Genomic DNA, 14,838 nt, shown 5'->3' on the forward strand with positions numbered 1-14,838 from the left:
TTCGTGATTCACCGCATGCAGGCACAAAACCGAGACAATTGCCGCCCTAGGCCGATCACAATTGGCGATGGAATGAGGCGTTCTGCATTCACAAGATCAACAGTTCCTGACCGGACGAGAATGTGTATGCAGCAGTGTTGTTGCGGCGTCGCGATATTGGGGTGTGGTAGTGAGACAGGAACCCGGTGGTGAAGTCATCGGATCCGCGCTTGGAGCCTCGGCGATAAGACTGACCTGTCAAGTCGGGTTCAGCCGCATTCAAAAACTACATAGTAATTAGGTTGCCATCGAACGCACTAACACGGGTTTCTAGCTGTTTTCACATTTAGTAATAAAAAATACCCCAAAAATAGAAAACAAAAAAAAAAAAAACAGCCAAAAACAAAGAAAAGACTGAAAACAACCGACTCCGGAATCTCGCGGGGGCGCACGGGGAGCCAATCAATGGACGCCAATCGCGGCGTGTGTAATCGACGTCACCTTCTACCTTGTGATTCACCTTCTTTCCTCCTCACAACACCTACGACCCTCGAAATGTGGTCTCTGCCCTTCATCCCGTATCCGCCTGCTAAGGCTGGATTCTGGAGTCCTGTCACTTCCACTCTCAACTGGTGCGAGGAGGTATGTTATTGTTGGCGCCTTACGGGAAGATTGGCTCTGACGGCTCTGACATCTCCTACCTAGGACTACTATGCCACCGTCTACGCCGCCGAGATTGTCAACTCCCTGACCAACCTGCTGTTTATGTGGCTGGGCATCAAGGGTATCATCAGCTGTCGTCGCAATGGACATGACCAGGTCTTTCTGGTTGCCCTACTTGGATACCTGATCGTCGGCACCGGCAGCTTCCTGTTTCATTCCACCCTCAAATGCAAGTCTTTCGACACTTTATCCTGGTCGCGAGTACACACTGACAGTTGAATGCGCACGTACAGACCCCATGCAGCTGGTCGACGAGCTCTCCATGATCTACACCACCTGTCTGATGTGCTATGCCTCGTTCTCCTACTCCCGCCCTACCGGCGTGCGTCTAGTCCTGGCCATTAGTCTACTCAGTCTGGCCGTCTTCATCACGCTCTATTACCATTATCTCCAGGACCCCGTGTTCCACCAAAATGCCTACGCCATCTTGACTTTCGTAGTGGTGTTTCGCAGCATGCACACCATGGAGGTTACTCTGCGGCCCAAATGGCGCCGATCGCGCGAGGAAGACCGATTGGAACGCCAGAGAAATGGCGAGAAGGTTCCCACCAAGGAGCGCCAGCATTACGAGAACGTGCGCGACACCAAGATCCTCAAGACGATGTGGTTCATGGTTACTTACGGGCTGAGCATGTTCCTCGGCGGCTTCTTGATCTGGAACTTGGACAACCAGTTCTGTTCGCAGATCCGCCGGTTGCGCAGGACCGTTGGCTTGCCGTGGGGTATTTTCCTGGAGGGGCACGGTTGGTGGTATGTTTGCCCTTGTCCATCACTCACTTCCGGACCAACCCGCTAACCTTGATATTTCTCAGGCACATCATGACTGGCATTGGTGCATACCTATACATCGTTTGGGGCATCTGGCTTCGGCACTGCCTGAACCAACGCCAGGATGAGTACCACCTGCGCTGGGCTCACTTCTGGCACATTCCCGAGGTGATCCGTACAACCCCGGGGTCCGAAAACGGGGTGGCCAGAGACAAGAAGTCCACCTAAACTACTTAGGCAGCAACGTGCGGCCAATATGCCCCTCATAGTCTAGGCCCGGATGGTATCAGTGCTCTCGTGATTGGCAACCTCGACTTGCCAAAAATATGACTTTCTGATACTCAATACGGAATAGACTTCACTTCCTATGTCTAATTCTCTCTCCTTCTTTTGGCTTTTTAGTCCGGTTGAGGGGCTTCTTGGAATGCCCCCACTTCGGTGCTATTGATACGATTCGTCCCGGTGACGGAAAATCCTAGCTGGCTATAGGTATGCCTCGTGCCTCGTGCATACTCAGAACCCCCAATGGCGTGCAAGAGGGAACGTGTGGCGTAAGGTTGTTGCTATAGATATGTGGTGTTGCTGATATCCTTTTGGTGCTTTGGACTTCGTATGAGTTACCCACTTCGTTTGGTTATTTTACGATGAAAATAGAAACACAAAGATATCCTTGGGTACGAAACTCGTCTCTAATCTTGTATCTGCACGTAATCTATGCCGTGGTTCCAACGCCGAGTATGAAGGCAGTCCACACTGCCCGGCTTTCCAAGACAGACGATCAAACCCAAGAGAGCTGACGTATCTACAAAGAGCTCAGGTCTAATCTCACAGCTTCGACCCAGGCTCCGCCTTCTTAGGCCGACGCGCTGGCGCTGGGACATGCTTCAACCACTCTGCATCAACCGTCTGCTTCTCGAGCTTGGACTTCTTATGCCACACAGACCGGAAGCTCTCCTCCTCGTCCCGCCAGCGCCGCAGTTCCGGGGCCAACCAGCAGACCGCCGCATCAGCACACTCATTTACAGCTTCCTGGGCCAGTAAGTGACCAAAGTCCTCGAGGAAGACCTCACGCACTCGACCCGCTGCAACACCGCCACTACCACCGAGACCCGTACCCGTGTTGGCGAGCTTATCGGCTCGCATATGAGGCATACACATATAGGACTTGCCTGCAAAGACATATAGCACACTCGGACGGAGGTGCGGCAGCTGTGAGAAAATCCGCACCGGCTCAGGCCGGTAGAACGGATACGAGTCTGGGTGGGTTTCATCGAGATCTGGATGCGTTACCCGGTTGATGGCCTTGCCGCTTCCAGGGACATGGTTGTAGTTGGGCCGTGAGAAGGTGAAGACTTCCTGATGGAGCGGGGTACGCAATGTGACAGGCGGGTTCTTCGCATCGACGGGTTTGCCGTCGAGCGGGTGGATAGCCGTGGGGAGATCGCGGAGCCCGTACTCTACCCAGCGGTCTAGCACGCGGGGATCCCATGCTTGATAGAAGGGACTACGCTTGAAGCCCTCGGCGGCAGCCTGGCGCGAAGGCCAAATGTCACGGCGGTGGGTGGAGAGCTGAGTGGTCTTTGCGATGAGGCGTTTGTTCTCGCGGAGACTGAAGCCGTCCAGCTGAGTGGTTTGACGCTGTACGACCGGATCGAGTAGCACCAGGGTATGCAACAGTCGGGGGTGCATCAAGCTTAATTGTGTACTACACAGCGTTAGTGATGGATTTGATCAATGTGGTTGCAGTCGGGTACTAACAGGTGCGCACCACCCATACTGTGTCCGATGCCAACGATTGGTCGGGGCATTTCTGTCCGTTTGACGTTGACTAGATGGAGGAGATCGCGCGGGTGGTCGAACCAGCTTGCTGGTTGCTTGTTAGTATACCGGTTCGCAACGCGGACGGGTTCACCTACGGTCGTTGCCTAGGGAATCTTCATTGAGCACGCTGCTTTCTCCTTCCCAAGCTACATCGGCCATCCAGATGCTTCGAATGCGGAATCCGACTTCTTTGGATCGAGCGTGGATTTCCTCCCAGAGAGGTTCGTATAGTTCCTACCCCAGGTATTAGACATGGGTTTCATGATAGGCGCATATTACATGCGATTAAACAGACAGAGTTTAATTCAGAATAACATACTTTGGGAAACCCATTGGCGTGTGCCGCGAGGATCGTCACATCGCCGGGTTGGGGATTGGGGTTGTCGAGGGGAATGTATTGTTTCACGGCCAGTTTCAAGGGTTCTTCCTGCTCATTGGCCGTGGCGCCAGGGTATTCGCGGATATACTGGGATTCCACGACATGCTCGACAATGCGAAATGGCGACGACATGGTTGTTGTTGAAGTACGGGGAAGACATCCGTCTCCGCGCGGAGTAATAAAGGATGGAGACCGCGGCGAGGATGAGCCGAGGCCCTTGGACTCGCCGAGTGGCACTGCGCGCCGACCCAACTGCCGGTCCCACCGCGTTGATTACTATACTCCCATCTACCTTCCATAGTTTCCTCATGTCTTTCGGGATAACGCATTTGGTGGAATACCGATAGTAGAGAAAAAGGTCCTTTGGTTTTGGTAACCCGCTACTAAATGGGCCTCGAAATATCTAATTACTCTAAGAGATAGAAGATAGGACTGGCCGATTTGTCCCCGGAAATATCCACGCCGATATGCACGTCAATATATTGATTATTTGTTGAAATGGGAGAATCGAGATACTAGCTGGAACTCATAGATTCACTTTTTATGCACAGTGGAAGAAGCCAAAACGAGTCAAAGTGCTGCGCATATCCCCGCGGTCACCCACGTGACCGGGCGTCGAGGCTCACGCGCAACGCGTCGCAAGTTTGTTCCCCACTGACTTGTATTGATATCACACCTCGCTATGGCGCATTCGGATGAGGACCATAGGCTATTCGAGCAGTGCCGCGTCTGCATCGTCTGTTCCAATGACCTCCCCCTGGAAACCGCTGAGCAGGTATGTATTACTCCCACGAAACGCGAAACTTGCGACTAACAGACGCGAATCAGCTCGCAGCAGTGATTGAAGAATACGGCGGCGAACCATCCATCCATCAAACCAGCCCCGATAATAACGATACAATCGAATGTACCCATATAGTGTCGAATACCATCAACTTCCTCGCCTACGACCTCGCCTGCAAGACTTTCATCCCGGTGGTCAAACCATCTTGGGTACACGTCTCCCTGGCCAAGCGCAAGATTGCCAATCCTCGCCAGCACAGCCCCGATCCGCGTCTTTTTTTGAACGATGTGGTGGTCACCTGCGGTGACATCCCCGAGGGAGACAAGGATGCGATTATCGGGGGAGTCCTGGCCAAGGGTGGCCTCTATAGCTCTCGAATGACTGGCACGGTCACTCACCTGGTAGACTTGACAGCCGACTCAGACAAGGCACGTCTGGTGCAAGTGAAGAAGATGCGCGTGAAGATTGTGCTCCCTCATTGGTGAGTCTTGCTTCAGATCCCTCCAAAGCACTCCCGTTGACGAGATGTAGGTTTGACGACTGCCTGAAACTCGGCCAACGTATCAATGAAAGACCGTACACTCTTCCGGATCCCGAGATTTTGCGTGCCGGCCCCGATGATCCGATCAAGTCGAACGAAAATAAGGGCCTAGCGGGTGCTTCAACTGCGGACCCATCTGCCATGCCGACCTTGAACGGTGCGTCACGAAATGGAGATGGGCCGGGTGTCTTTGAAGGCAAATGCATCATGCTGTCTCCGGATCTCGGAATCGGTTCGCGCCTGCTTGAGTCCATTGAGGCGGTCCTCAAGCAAGGCGGTGCCACCGTGACAGGAAATGTTAACGACGCGAATTGGCTTGTCTGTCGGTTCCGAGATGGTTTTGTGTATCGGACGGCATCGCGACTGGACAAGGTTGTTGGAAACCTGGCGTGGCTTTTCCATCTAATGACATTCAACGAGTACACAAGGCCACTGAGTCGTCTTTTGTTCTACCCAGTTTCACGCACCCCGATTCCCGGCTTCCAGGGGCTGAAGATCAGTCTTTCCAACTACGTTGGCGAGGCTAGAATCTACCTCGAGAACCTGATCGAGGCAGCCGGTGCTCAATGCACCAAGACATTGAAGCAGGAGAACACACACCTGATCACTGCACATGGAAACAGTGAGAAGTGCAGCGCGGCAAGAGAATGGGGTCTCCAAGTTGTCAACCATTTGTGGTTGGAGGACAGCTACGCTGCATGGAAGTTGCAACCCGTGTCGGCGCCGCGCTACAACCACTTTCCCTCGCGAACCAACTTGGGTGACATTGCGGGACAGAAGATGCTCGACCCTCAAGTTCTTGAAAATATTTTTTATTCCTCTGAAGATACTGAGCCCTCAGGCCCGCGCCCCGCCATGCAAGATAAAGACCAGAACACGACGGCAATGAAGCCTCCTGCCGATAAGCCGCGCAAGGAGGAAAGTAACGTCCCTGAGACCACTCATGGCACGCCGCAAGCAAAGGGAAAGACTTCCCGCCAGCCTTCAGACAACAATAAACTTCAAACTCCCGCACGGTCTCGGCTGATCCCCGACGACAAAGAGAACGAGACCCCCTCAACAGGTAGCAGTCGCAAATCTAAGGAAGCCGCTACCGCCAAGCTTCATGAATACGCCCCAGATCTTGCTTTGTACGAAAAAGAAAGAAAGCGCGTCGGTGGTGTGATTTACGGTGGTAGACGCAAGTCTGACGAGGGTCGGGTGTCCGAGAACCCCAAGGAGAACCCCAAGGAGAACCCCAAGAAGCGCCGCTCGGTTGAAGCCGACGAGGGAAAGAGTGATAACGAACAAGCTACGGAGCCTAAGCGGCAAAAGAAGTCCCGGCCACCTATCTCGATGCACTTGATGATTACTGGCTACCAAAAGTGGGTTGGAAAGGGGAATGAGAAGAAAGAAGATGCTGATAAAGTAAGGCAACGCCATGCAATATGCAAGATCTATGCTAACAATTCCAAAAGCGAACCCTTCGAGATCTTGGTATTATGGTGGTCCAAGACGCCCGTCGATGCACTCATCTGGCCGCGCCAACAATTCTGCGTACCACAAAGTTCGTCAATGCTTTGGCTTATGGGCCGATGATTGTCAGCACCGACTTTGTCGACCAGTGTCTCAAGAAGGATGAGCTTCTCGACCCTGTCGATTTCCCACTGGTGGACAAGGCGGCCGAGACGAAGTTCCAATTCTCTCTCGCCAAGGCTTCAATTAGGGCAAAGAAGAACAAGAACAAGCTTCTGCGCGGTTTCCGTGTCTATTGCGTTGAGGACATCCGGGGTGGCTTCGATGCTTTCAAGTCAATTGTGGAAGCCAACGGCGGAGAGTGTCTGCTCTTCCGTGGCCGTCTTGCACTGGCCAACAATTCTCGACGTGAGGAGAGCGACGACGAAGACAGTGAGATGGATGGTGATGATTCTGGCCGCAACGAAGTCTTCCTCCTAAGCAGTGCAGAGTCCAAGCACGCACGACTTTGGCCCCGATTCCGCCAATTAGCTGGCGATGTCAAGCGGGCCCCAAGGATCGTGCGGGTGGACTGGTTGCTCGACATGGCCATGTCACAGGAGCTGCGTGCCGCCGATGAGTACGAGCTGTCCGAGGAGATGGTCGGAAAGGAAGAAGAGTAGGCATGAAACCGTCTCCGGTAATTTCTCAGGTTTAGCAATTGGGCATGTAAAACAAGGACCTGTGAATTCTCTTTTGCGGTTATTTTACTGCTTGGGTTTGGCGCCCCAATACGCCGTCACGTAACCTTTCCCTCCGTCTCCTCCATATTATAGAACCGACCTCGCCATTCAACTTTCATTTCTCCGTCCCACTTGGCCCCTTTTCTTTGTAGCAGTGAGTTTGACTCGTGCATTGCATCTGACAGGAGAAAACATAGGCTGCCAGTATATAGTACACATGGAACCCAAATTCTGTCACCTTCCAATCAATCCCTTTCCGGGAGAGTTAGATGCCATACATACCTGACCCATCAATAAAGAACCTTCGCCTCCAGGAAACTCGGATCTAAGAGGCTCGTGTACCATATGGTTCAAATGGAAATAGGAATGCACAAATAGCAAGACCGCCATACAGTGCACCACATATAAAAATGGGACCTGTAGTTGCTGTGTTTGCAACGGTAGCAATAATAGCAGACATCACACCCATAAGCCGGCAAAAAGCCACTGCGATGCCATTTCCCGTCGCTCTATGAGCAGATGGTAGTACCTCGGCAGTATATCCATACAGTGCACCGTAGTATATCTCCAGAGTAAAAGATATGATGCAGCTGTACGTGATATTCTCAACCTGAGAAGTAACCTGAGAGTAGGCAAAGAAAAAGGCCACTACCGATATTTATTAGTGTCGATGACGGAAAAATGAAGTTTAGAGGATGGAGTACTTACTGGTAAGAACAGCACCAATAATCATCGTATAACGACGCCCTAAGCGCCGCCAATTTGCCATGTGACCACCGAGCATGGGTCCAAAGATACCACAGACTTGGACTAAAGCGTAATTTCTCCAAGTCTCATATGTGCTGGTGACCCCGAACTCAATACCACGGCTTGCAAGATACGACGGCAAGAATACATTGAACAAGGGGTACGCAAGCCCAATCATGGACCACGACAACCAGATGAGAAGAGTCGTGAAGGCCAGCTCTTTCGTCATGAATAAACTTCTGATATGGATCCAAAATTCGCCGATGGAGAATCTAGACTTTGAGTGAGCAGAGCTGATGGTACCACATGCCTCGAGTTGCTCCACGGTAAGGGAACATGGCCGGTCGTATATCGATGCCAACTCTTGGAAATTCTCGACCACTTTGGCATCCCCGCCTTGCCCGAGGAGGAATTTTGGAGTTTCCTTAAGATGGATAATTGTGACTCGTGCAAGACTCATGGCGAATATCATTGCTCCCATGGTGAACATCAGGTACCTCCAACCGCTGTTGTTGGCCTTGGTGCAGGGTGTAAATGGTGCCGTAGTTGGGTCGGAACAGCTGTAATTGGCTATAGATTGCCTCACATCAGCAATATACTCAGGTATTAGGATTATTCATGTCAGAATGTTAGGCAGTAGGGACTGACGCATAAAACCCCAAGCAACCAACCCTGCGATCGTACAGCCAACTCCCCACCAAGCAGCAAGCCAGATTACAAGCCATTGCTTGTTAGAGGGTAAATATTCCAAGAAGACTGTAGTGTCGAGAACCAGATTTCCACCAGCACCGAATGCTGAGAGGGCGATGAAGAATCCAAGCGAGACCCAGTCGGGAGCTGCGCCGGCGACGATGGTGAAAACCGCACAGATGAAGAGTGACACATTGAAAGCGATTCTCCGTCCGATGATGTCAGCGCTAAAGCCCCAAAATAGGGCACCGACAAGCATCCCGATGTACACTGCGATTGTGAGGCCCTTTTTGTAAGAAGGCTGAAATTCATAGACTACCTGGGTGGCGATGATCCCTTGGAGTGAAAGTTGCAAAGCGTCCACGGCATATCTTTTATAAGTTTAGTGTGGTGATATGTTTAGAATATATACAGGAAATGGTAAATCTTACCCGAAGCCATTAAGAAAGAACAATTTCCAGTGATATGGTGTCCAACCAATCTCGTCCAGGGTCTGTGTATATAAATTAGTTAAAGGAATCCTCGGAGCTTGACCTCCACGTATGTGATCATCACGAACATTGTTCACAAGGTGCATCTTCCTACCCAACGCAGGATCGAGGTCCAGAGCCAGGATCTCTTGCCGCTGATTGATGCTCTCGGGAGCTAAATCCTCCGACTTCGATTCTACATTCCTCTCCTCATCGTTGATATAGCCCTTCTGGGGGCTGTCCATCGTGACGGGGACTTCTCCAGACATGGAGAAATGTAGCAAGAAAGATAACGTGTTATAGGGATTCTTTGATCAGTCCTGAAGATGAAAAATTTGGCTAGTCTAGGGCTACCTGTCCCTGCACGAGTGTCGCGCTAATATACTATATGGTCCCATGACCTCTAAAATCTCCATAGATGTAACCGTGGGAGATCGGCCAACTCCTTCCCTTATCTTTTCAGAACAATGAATGGAGAAACACTGGACTTTCCGCCTATCTGGGTATACCGACCTCCGGTGACGGGACCTTGGGGTGGGGGCGTGTGTGATAAGCCTTAGCCGCGTATCCATTTTAGCGATTGGTCTCCAAACTATCTACAGAGTATAGCAGATTCGAATGAATCGCGGCCGATAACCAGCAGTGGGCTAGAAATTCAGAAGCTCAAGTATAATGGATTAGATTTGCAAATAAGAATTCTCTCATCCCACAGGTTCTGGATATCCTGCACTCTGATGAACCATGCAATTGTTAAGCTGAATCCTTTGAGGCGCCAAGAGGCGGGATTTGAACTCTAAAGCGGCTTTTAAGTGCTTTTTGCAGGGGTTGGCCTAGTTTCCCTTTTCTGGACCACTGGCTGCTCCCTCCCTGTCGTGTGGTAGAATTGGCCAACAAGCCCAAGAGAAGCTCTCGGCCATCATCACTTTCAGCCCAACACACATCTTTCCTGGCTCACCAAGTGCCAATCAAAACATCCATGTAATAGTTAGAATAAGTCTCTTGTCCGAAAATCACGACGCCTGTTCTCACTTTCGGCCATACGAAGTATTCCACCCCGATGGACGAATGTGGACAACTTCCGGGGAGGAGCTCCACCGAGAAGGCCGATGATCTCGCCACTGATTGCAACGGTGAAGTCCATCGGATACCACCTACCTGACTCGCAGTGGGTGTTGTCCCCGCCGGCTCGGAGACTTGATTGCCGTAAATGAATGTGTCTGGTGCTAGTATTCATCGTCAACTTGAGTCATCTTCTTTAACGTCCCTAGACGCACACCAGTGAAACTTTTATTATAGAATTGTCTCCCGATTAGTACGTTCTGACTTGAAGCTCGAGTCCGAGGCCGAGTATTTCTCAAATGGCAATCTCTTCCAACTCTGCCTCGAACGGACAGACAGATGGACCACACGGAACCCGGAGTGATCCCTTCAACCTCGAAGGGCCTGCACTGGACTTGACGGTCCTGGGGCTGAACAGCGGCACCTCTATGGTAAGCCTAGCTCTTAAGCAAACACCCTGGAGACACCTAACCTCTGACCGCAATTTAGGACGGCATTGACTGCGCACTTTGTCGGTTTCGCCAGCAGGACCCTTCCGGTCCGGTGACTTTTGAACTCTTGAAGTATGACGAGACTCCTCTTGACCAGCGAATCAAGAGACGGGTGATGAATATGATTTTGCATAATTCGACATCGCCCGAAGAGATTGCCGAGATCAACGTTATTCTCGGCGAGGCTTTCGCGATGGCCGTGGAGGAATTTACCACTAAGCATGGTATTGACAAATCCGGCATCGACGTCCTCGGATCTCACGGGCTGACGATATGGCATCTTTCCATGCCGAATGAGAACCAAGTCAGGACTACTCTCAGTATGGCGGAAGGCGCAGTTCTGGCAGCTCGGACGGGAATTACAACGGTATCCGATTTTCGGATCAGCGATGTAGCTGCTGGACGTCAAGGGGCCCCGCTTATTGCATTTTTTGATGCTCTTTTGTTGCACCATCCTACCAAGCTTCGTGCGTGTCAGAATATTGGCGGGATTGCCAATGTCTGTTTTATACCACCTGACAGCCAGGGAGGCGTGGATGAGTGCTTTGACTTCGATACTGGGCCCGGAAACGTCTATATAGATGCAGCAGTTCGACACTATACCAATGGCGAGCAGGAATACGATAAGGATGGTGAAATGGGAAAGCGCGGCCGAGTAAACCAGGAACTCGTGGATGAATTCTTGACACACCGATACTTCGGACTGGAACCCCCAAAAACAACCGGCCGCGAAGATTTCCGGGATACTTTAGCCTTCGATCTCATTGCAAAGGGGCAGAAGAAGGGGTTGTCACCGGATGATGTTGTGGCAACCATTACTCGAATCACTGCGCAATCGATCGTGGATCATTACCGACGCTTTGCGCCATCTCAAGATATCGATGAGATTTTCATGTGCGGTGGAGGGGCCTTCAATCCCAACATCACAGATTTCATCCAAAAAAGCTATCCAAACACCCGAATTGTATTGCTGGACGAAGCCGGTATTCCTGGGAATGCCAAGGAGGCGATTACATTTGCCTGGCAGGGTATGGAAGCTGTGGTGGGGCGGTCAATACTTGTCCCAGCACAAGTCGAAACCAGAAGAGAATACGTGCTTGGGAAAATATCCCCCGGGGGAAATTACCGACGGGTGATGCAGAAGGGTATGCTCTTTGGTGGCAGAGGGAGAAAGCTTCATCCGGTTAAAGACATGATCAACATTGTCGAGGGAAAGGTCTTTAATAATAAATGGTAGTAAAACCTAGATACAAAGGTCATCAATGGAAATTGTTACATGGAGTTGAAAGACTGGTAGGAGTTCGATAAGTATGAAGGATATCACCCTTTGGCCAAATTTAGGCATCCAGTTCCACCAAAGATGGGAAGGTGCATGGGTTGTTGCTTGTCTGTTTTCAGTTACCTTATAGGCTGTCCACCCATTTGATATTACCCAAGCAAGAAGCAGTATGTTCTTCAAGTATTCCCTTACGATGAGGAGTGTAGATGGGAACACCTTTAATTTTTTCCATGATTGGACATTGATTTGTCTATTGTTGCGCTTAAGACGTCATATCTCTCAGGCTGCTCCATATTTTCTTGCAGGGCACTGGGCAACGAAGGAGGTTCATCATCAGAGACAGGAGTTGTCGCCGCTCGGTATTACTTGATAGTCAACACCGGTCTCCATCACGGCTTCCTGATGCATTATATTGGCATTTTCGTAGCCAATTTGTTGCATTTTATAATCAATTCTGTTATAGCCGTCTCGAGCGTGCGCGTGATGTTGTCAAATGGCAACTTGCTTGACAACATCGCTCACCATCTGAGTAGTGGGGGAAAGATGGCCGCCGTTGGCCTCAGACGCGGCCATTTTCGGCGTCAATCTCACAGGTCCTCACATTCTACTTGTAAATGTTAGAGACCGAGCGGTTTTGCCACAAATAGCCATGGTTATATCAAGCACTGCACATCTAGAAGAACTTGACACCTTCCTGGCCTTCACCACCGAAGACCTGCGCCTTGCCGCGCTTGACAAGGACATTCAACGCCTTGAGCATGGCGTCGTTGTCCATCCCATGGAATTCTAAAATCGTCAGCATATCCCAAACCAAGGCCCCAAAGTAAAACATACCTTGCGAAGCACTCGCATCCCCTTGTATCAATTCATAAACCGTCAAAACAACCCCCCGTTGCCCAGTCCCCTCAACCCAATCCGCAATGACATCCGCCCACTCCTCCGGCCTCCTCCACCAGATCCACGCCACGGTCTTAGGTGCCTGGTTCCCTGGTGCCTCGATCCACTCCGCGCGCCCATCGCCGCCTTGACTCTCGCTCTTGGCCATCCAGTCGATTACGGCGCGGGCCTCGCGCAGATCTAGCCGTTTCCGCAGCTGCGAATTGTGGAAGAGCGGGGTGTCGATGGCTTCGATTAGGGAGAGTCGGTATTGGCGGTGATGGCGGCACCAGGCTTGGATTAAGGAGGACCATTTTTGGAGCTGAGAGTGGCGGGTGTTGGTGTTGGGTTGCGGGGTAAAGAAAGGTGGGAAGTTGTAGGTTGCGGGGAATGGAAATGGGGCCGGGGTGGTCGTTGCCATCGTCATGGAGATGCTGGATGACCTATATGACACATGTATAAGAGAGGGTGAGAGAAGGAGAGAAGAGGTGTTAGTTCGAAGCCGGAGTTGAAGTTGAAGTTGCGATGGAATTGAAGATGACGATAAGCAGAGCTCGGGCGGAGCCAATCGGAGGTGGGGGCGCAAATTATTCTCGAGTTGACTTGAACTCCACTACTTTACCTTGCATTCAATCCACTCAATATGACCACTCCTCCGCCCATCAAGCGCCAGAAGCGCGAAGAATACCGCCGTGAGCTTGCAGCACAGCAAGCCGTTGGCCATGGCGACGTCGAAGTGAAGCTGCCGCAGAAGAGATTCTTCCGCCAGCGCGCGCATGCGAATCCCTTCTCGGATCACAAACTTGAATAGTACGTGCTTCTCTACTGTGATGGGAATACCTATTCCCAGATTTGTAGACGAATTGGACTACACTGGGACACTTGAGCTAATTAGCCTCTCTTGGACAGTCCCCTCTCCCCGGCGCACATGGACTGGTCTCCACACTATCCTGCCTTCGTGGACAACGATTCGTCCCAAATAAATCTCGCCGGTGCGCGCAAGCTGACAAAGGATGTCGAGGTCGTGGACATTGGGTGTGGATTCGGAGGATTGCTCATTGGGCTGGCACCATTGTTACCTGAGACTTTGATGGTCGGTACGTACTACTTTTCTCTTCCTCTCTAGTCATTGAGAAATGCTTACATCATTGCAGGTATGGAAATCCGTATCTCAGTGTTGGAATTCGTCACCTCCCGGATTCAAGCATTACGCGCCCAGCAACACAGACTGAAGGCCGCCGCCGCATCCCAAAACTCAGAGGCAGCTCTCGCCGAGGTGAAGAAAGCCGCCGAGGAGGCAAATGTCGGAGGTCAACAGGCTGATGAGGCCGGCACCATGAGCTCCATTATCCCCGGCAACTATGAGAACGTCGCCGGAATCCGGAGCAACACGATGAAGTTCCTTCCCAACTTCTTCGGCCACCACCAGCTCTCCAAGATCTTTATCTGCTTCCCGGATCCGCATTTCAAAGCGCGCAAGCACAAGATGCGCATTATTTCCGAATCTCTGAATGCTGAATACGCCTACGTGTTGCGGCCTGGTGGATTGTTGTATACCATTACCGACGTGGAGGAATATCACCATTGGGTGTTGCGGCACTTCCAGTACGGAACTGATCAGGACGGAGAAGCTGAGCGGAAGGCTGGTGGGATTAAGGATCTCTGGGAGCGAGTTCCCGACGAGGAATTGGAGGCTGATCCTTGCGTGCGAGTTATGAAGTTTGAGACGGAGGAGTCGAAGAAGGTTACCCGTAACAAGGGTAACAAGTACGTGGCGGTGTTCAGACGCAAGGCAGATCCCGAATGGGCTTGAGAGCGTATTGCTGCTTACATGCATTCAAAAAGATCCCCCCGGTGTATAGGCGTTTCCCCGAAATCTCTATCGTGCATTGAAAATACCACGAATGCTAACTTAAACCCGCGCTTGCTCATGAAGTCACAATCTAGAACACCAATGGATGAGATAAAAACACACGTGTAGAAGCGAAAACCAAAAACCCCGAAATCAAATGTCAGTAGGTCATCATGCAGTAAATTCATAACATGGCATGCAG

General features: G+C 51.3%; 7 protein-coding genes across 7 annotated transcripts; 4 read left to right on the top strand and 3 right to left on the bottom strand.

Annotated features, from left to right (window-relative positions):
• Positions 1-534: 534 nt before the first annotated feature.
• Positions 535-1,698, top strand: N7498_009766 (ceramidase; the record flags this gene model as incomplete). The annotated part of the gene is made up of 4 exons (XM_058456822.1): positions 535-621; positions 685-903; positions 947-1,452; positions 1,515-1,698. The coding sequence occupies 4 exons, from the start codon at positions 535-537 to the stop codon at positions 1,696-1,698; spliced, it is 996 nt and encodes a 331-aa protein (XP_058303721.1).
• A 597-nt stretch (positions 1,699-2,295) lies between these two features.
• Positions 2,296-3,802, bottom strand: N7498_009767 (putative toxin biosynthesis protein; the record flags this gene model as incomplete). The annotated part of the gene is made up of 4 exons (XM_058456823.1): positions 2,296-3,175; positions 3,229-3,337; positions 3,387-3,525; positions 3,611-3,802. 4 exons carry the CDS (start codon positions 3,800-3,802, stop codon positions 2,296-2,298), a joined length of 1,320 nt encoding a protein of 439 aa, XP_058303722.1.
• Positions 3,803-4,352: 550 nt separating this feature from the next.
• Positions 4,353-7,112, top strand: N7498_009768 (uncharacterized protein; the record flags this gene model as incomplete). Its single annotated transcript, XM_058456824.1, has 4 exons — positions 4,353-4,445; positions 4,499-4,935; positions 4,986-6,402; positions 6,453-7,112. The coding sequence occupies 4 exons, from the start codon at positions 4,353-4,355 to the stop codon at positions 7,110-7,112; spliced, it is 2,607 nt and encodes an 868-aa protein (XP_058303723.1).
• A 385-nt stretch (positions 7,113-7,497) lies between these two features.
• Positions 7,498-9,348, bottom strand: N7498_009769 (MFS transporter; the record flags this gene model as incomplete). The annotated part of the gene is made up of 5 exons (XM_058456825.1): positions 7,498-7,820; positions 7,881-8,489; positions 8,604-8,980; positions 9,041-9,102; positions 9,169-9,348. The coding sequence occupies 5 exons, from the start codon at positions 9,346-9,348 to the stop codon at positions 7,498-7,500; spliced, it is 1,551 nt and encodes a 516-aa protein (XP_058303724.1).
• Positions 9,349-10,437: 1,089 nt separating this feature from the next.
• N7498_009770 (UPF0075 domain protein) lies at positions 10,438-11,866 on the top strand (the record flags this gene model as incomplete). The annotated part of the gene is made up of 2 exons (XM_058456826.1): positions 10,438-10,569; positions 10,628-11,866. The coding sequence occupies 2 exons, from the start codon at positions 10,438-10,440 to the stop codon at positions 11,864-11,866; spliced, it is 1,371 nt and encodes a 456-aa protein (XP_058303725.1).
• Positions 11,867-12,581: 715 nt separating this feature from the next.
• N7498_009771 (ESCRT-II subunit protein VPS25) lies at positions 12,582-13,205 on the bottom strand (the record flags this gene model as incomplete). Its single annotated transcript, XM_058456827.1, has 2 exons — positions 12,582-12,694; positions 12,743-13,205. The coding sequence occupies 2 exons, from the start codon at positions 13,203-13,205 to the stop codon at positions 12,582-12,584; spliced, it is 576 nt and encodes a 191-aa protein (XP_058303726.1).
• A 222-nt stretch (positions 13,206-13,427) lies between these two features.
• trm8 (tRNA (guanine46-N7)-methyltransferase) lies at positions 13,428-14,597 on the top strand (the record flags this gene model as incomplete). The annotated part of the gene is made up of 3 exons (XM_058456828.1): positions 13,428-13,594; positions 13,694-13,881; positions 13,939-14,597. 3 exons carry the CDS (start codon positions 13,428-13,430, stop codon positions 14,595-14,597), a joined length of 1,014 nt encoding a protein of 337 aa, XP_058303727.1.
• Positions 14,598-14,838: the final 241 nt, after the last annotated feature.

This window comes from Penicillium cinerascens (genome assembly GCF_028974065.1).
Source record: "Penicillium cinerascens strain IBT 15544 chromosome Unknown scaffold_4_segment0_segment1, whole genome shotgun sequence".
NCBI lineage: Eukaryota > Fungi > Ascomycota > Eurotiomycetes > Eurotiales > Aspergillaceae > Penicillium > Penicillium cinerascens.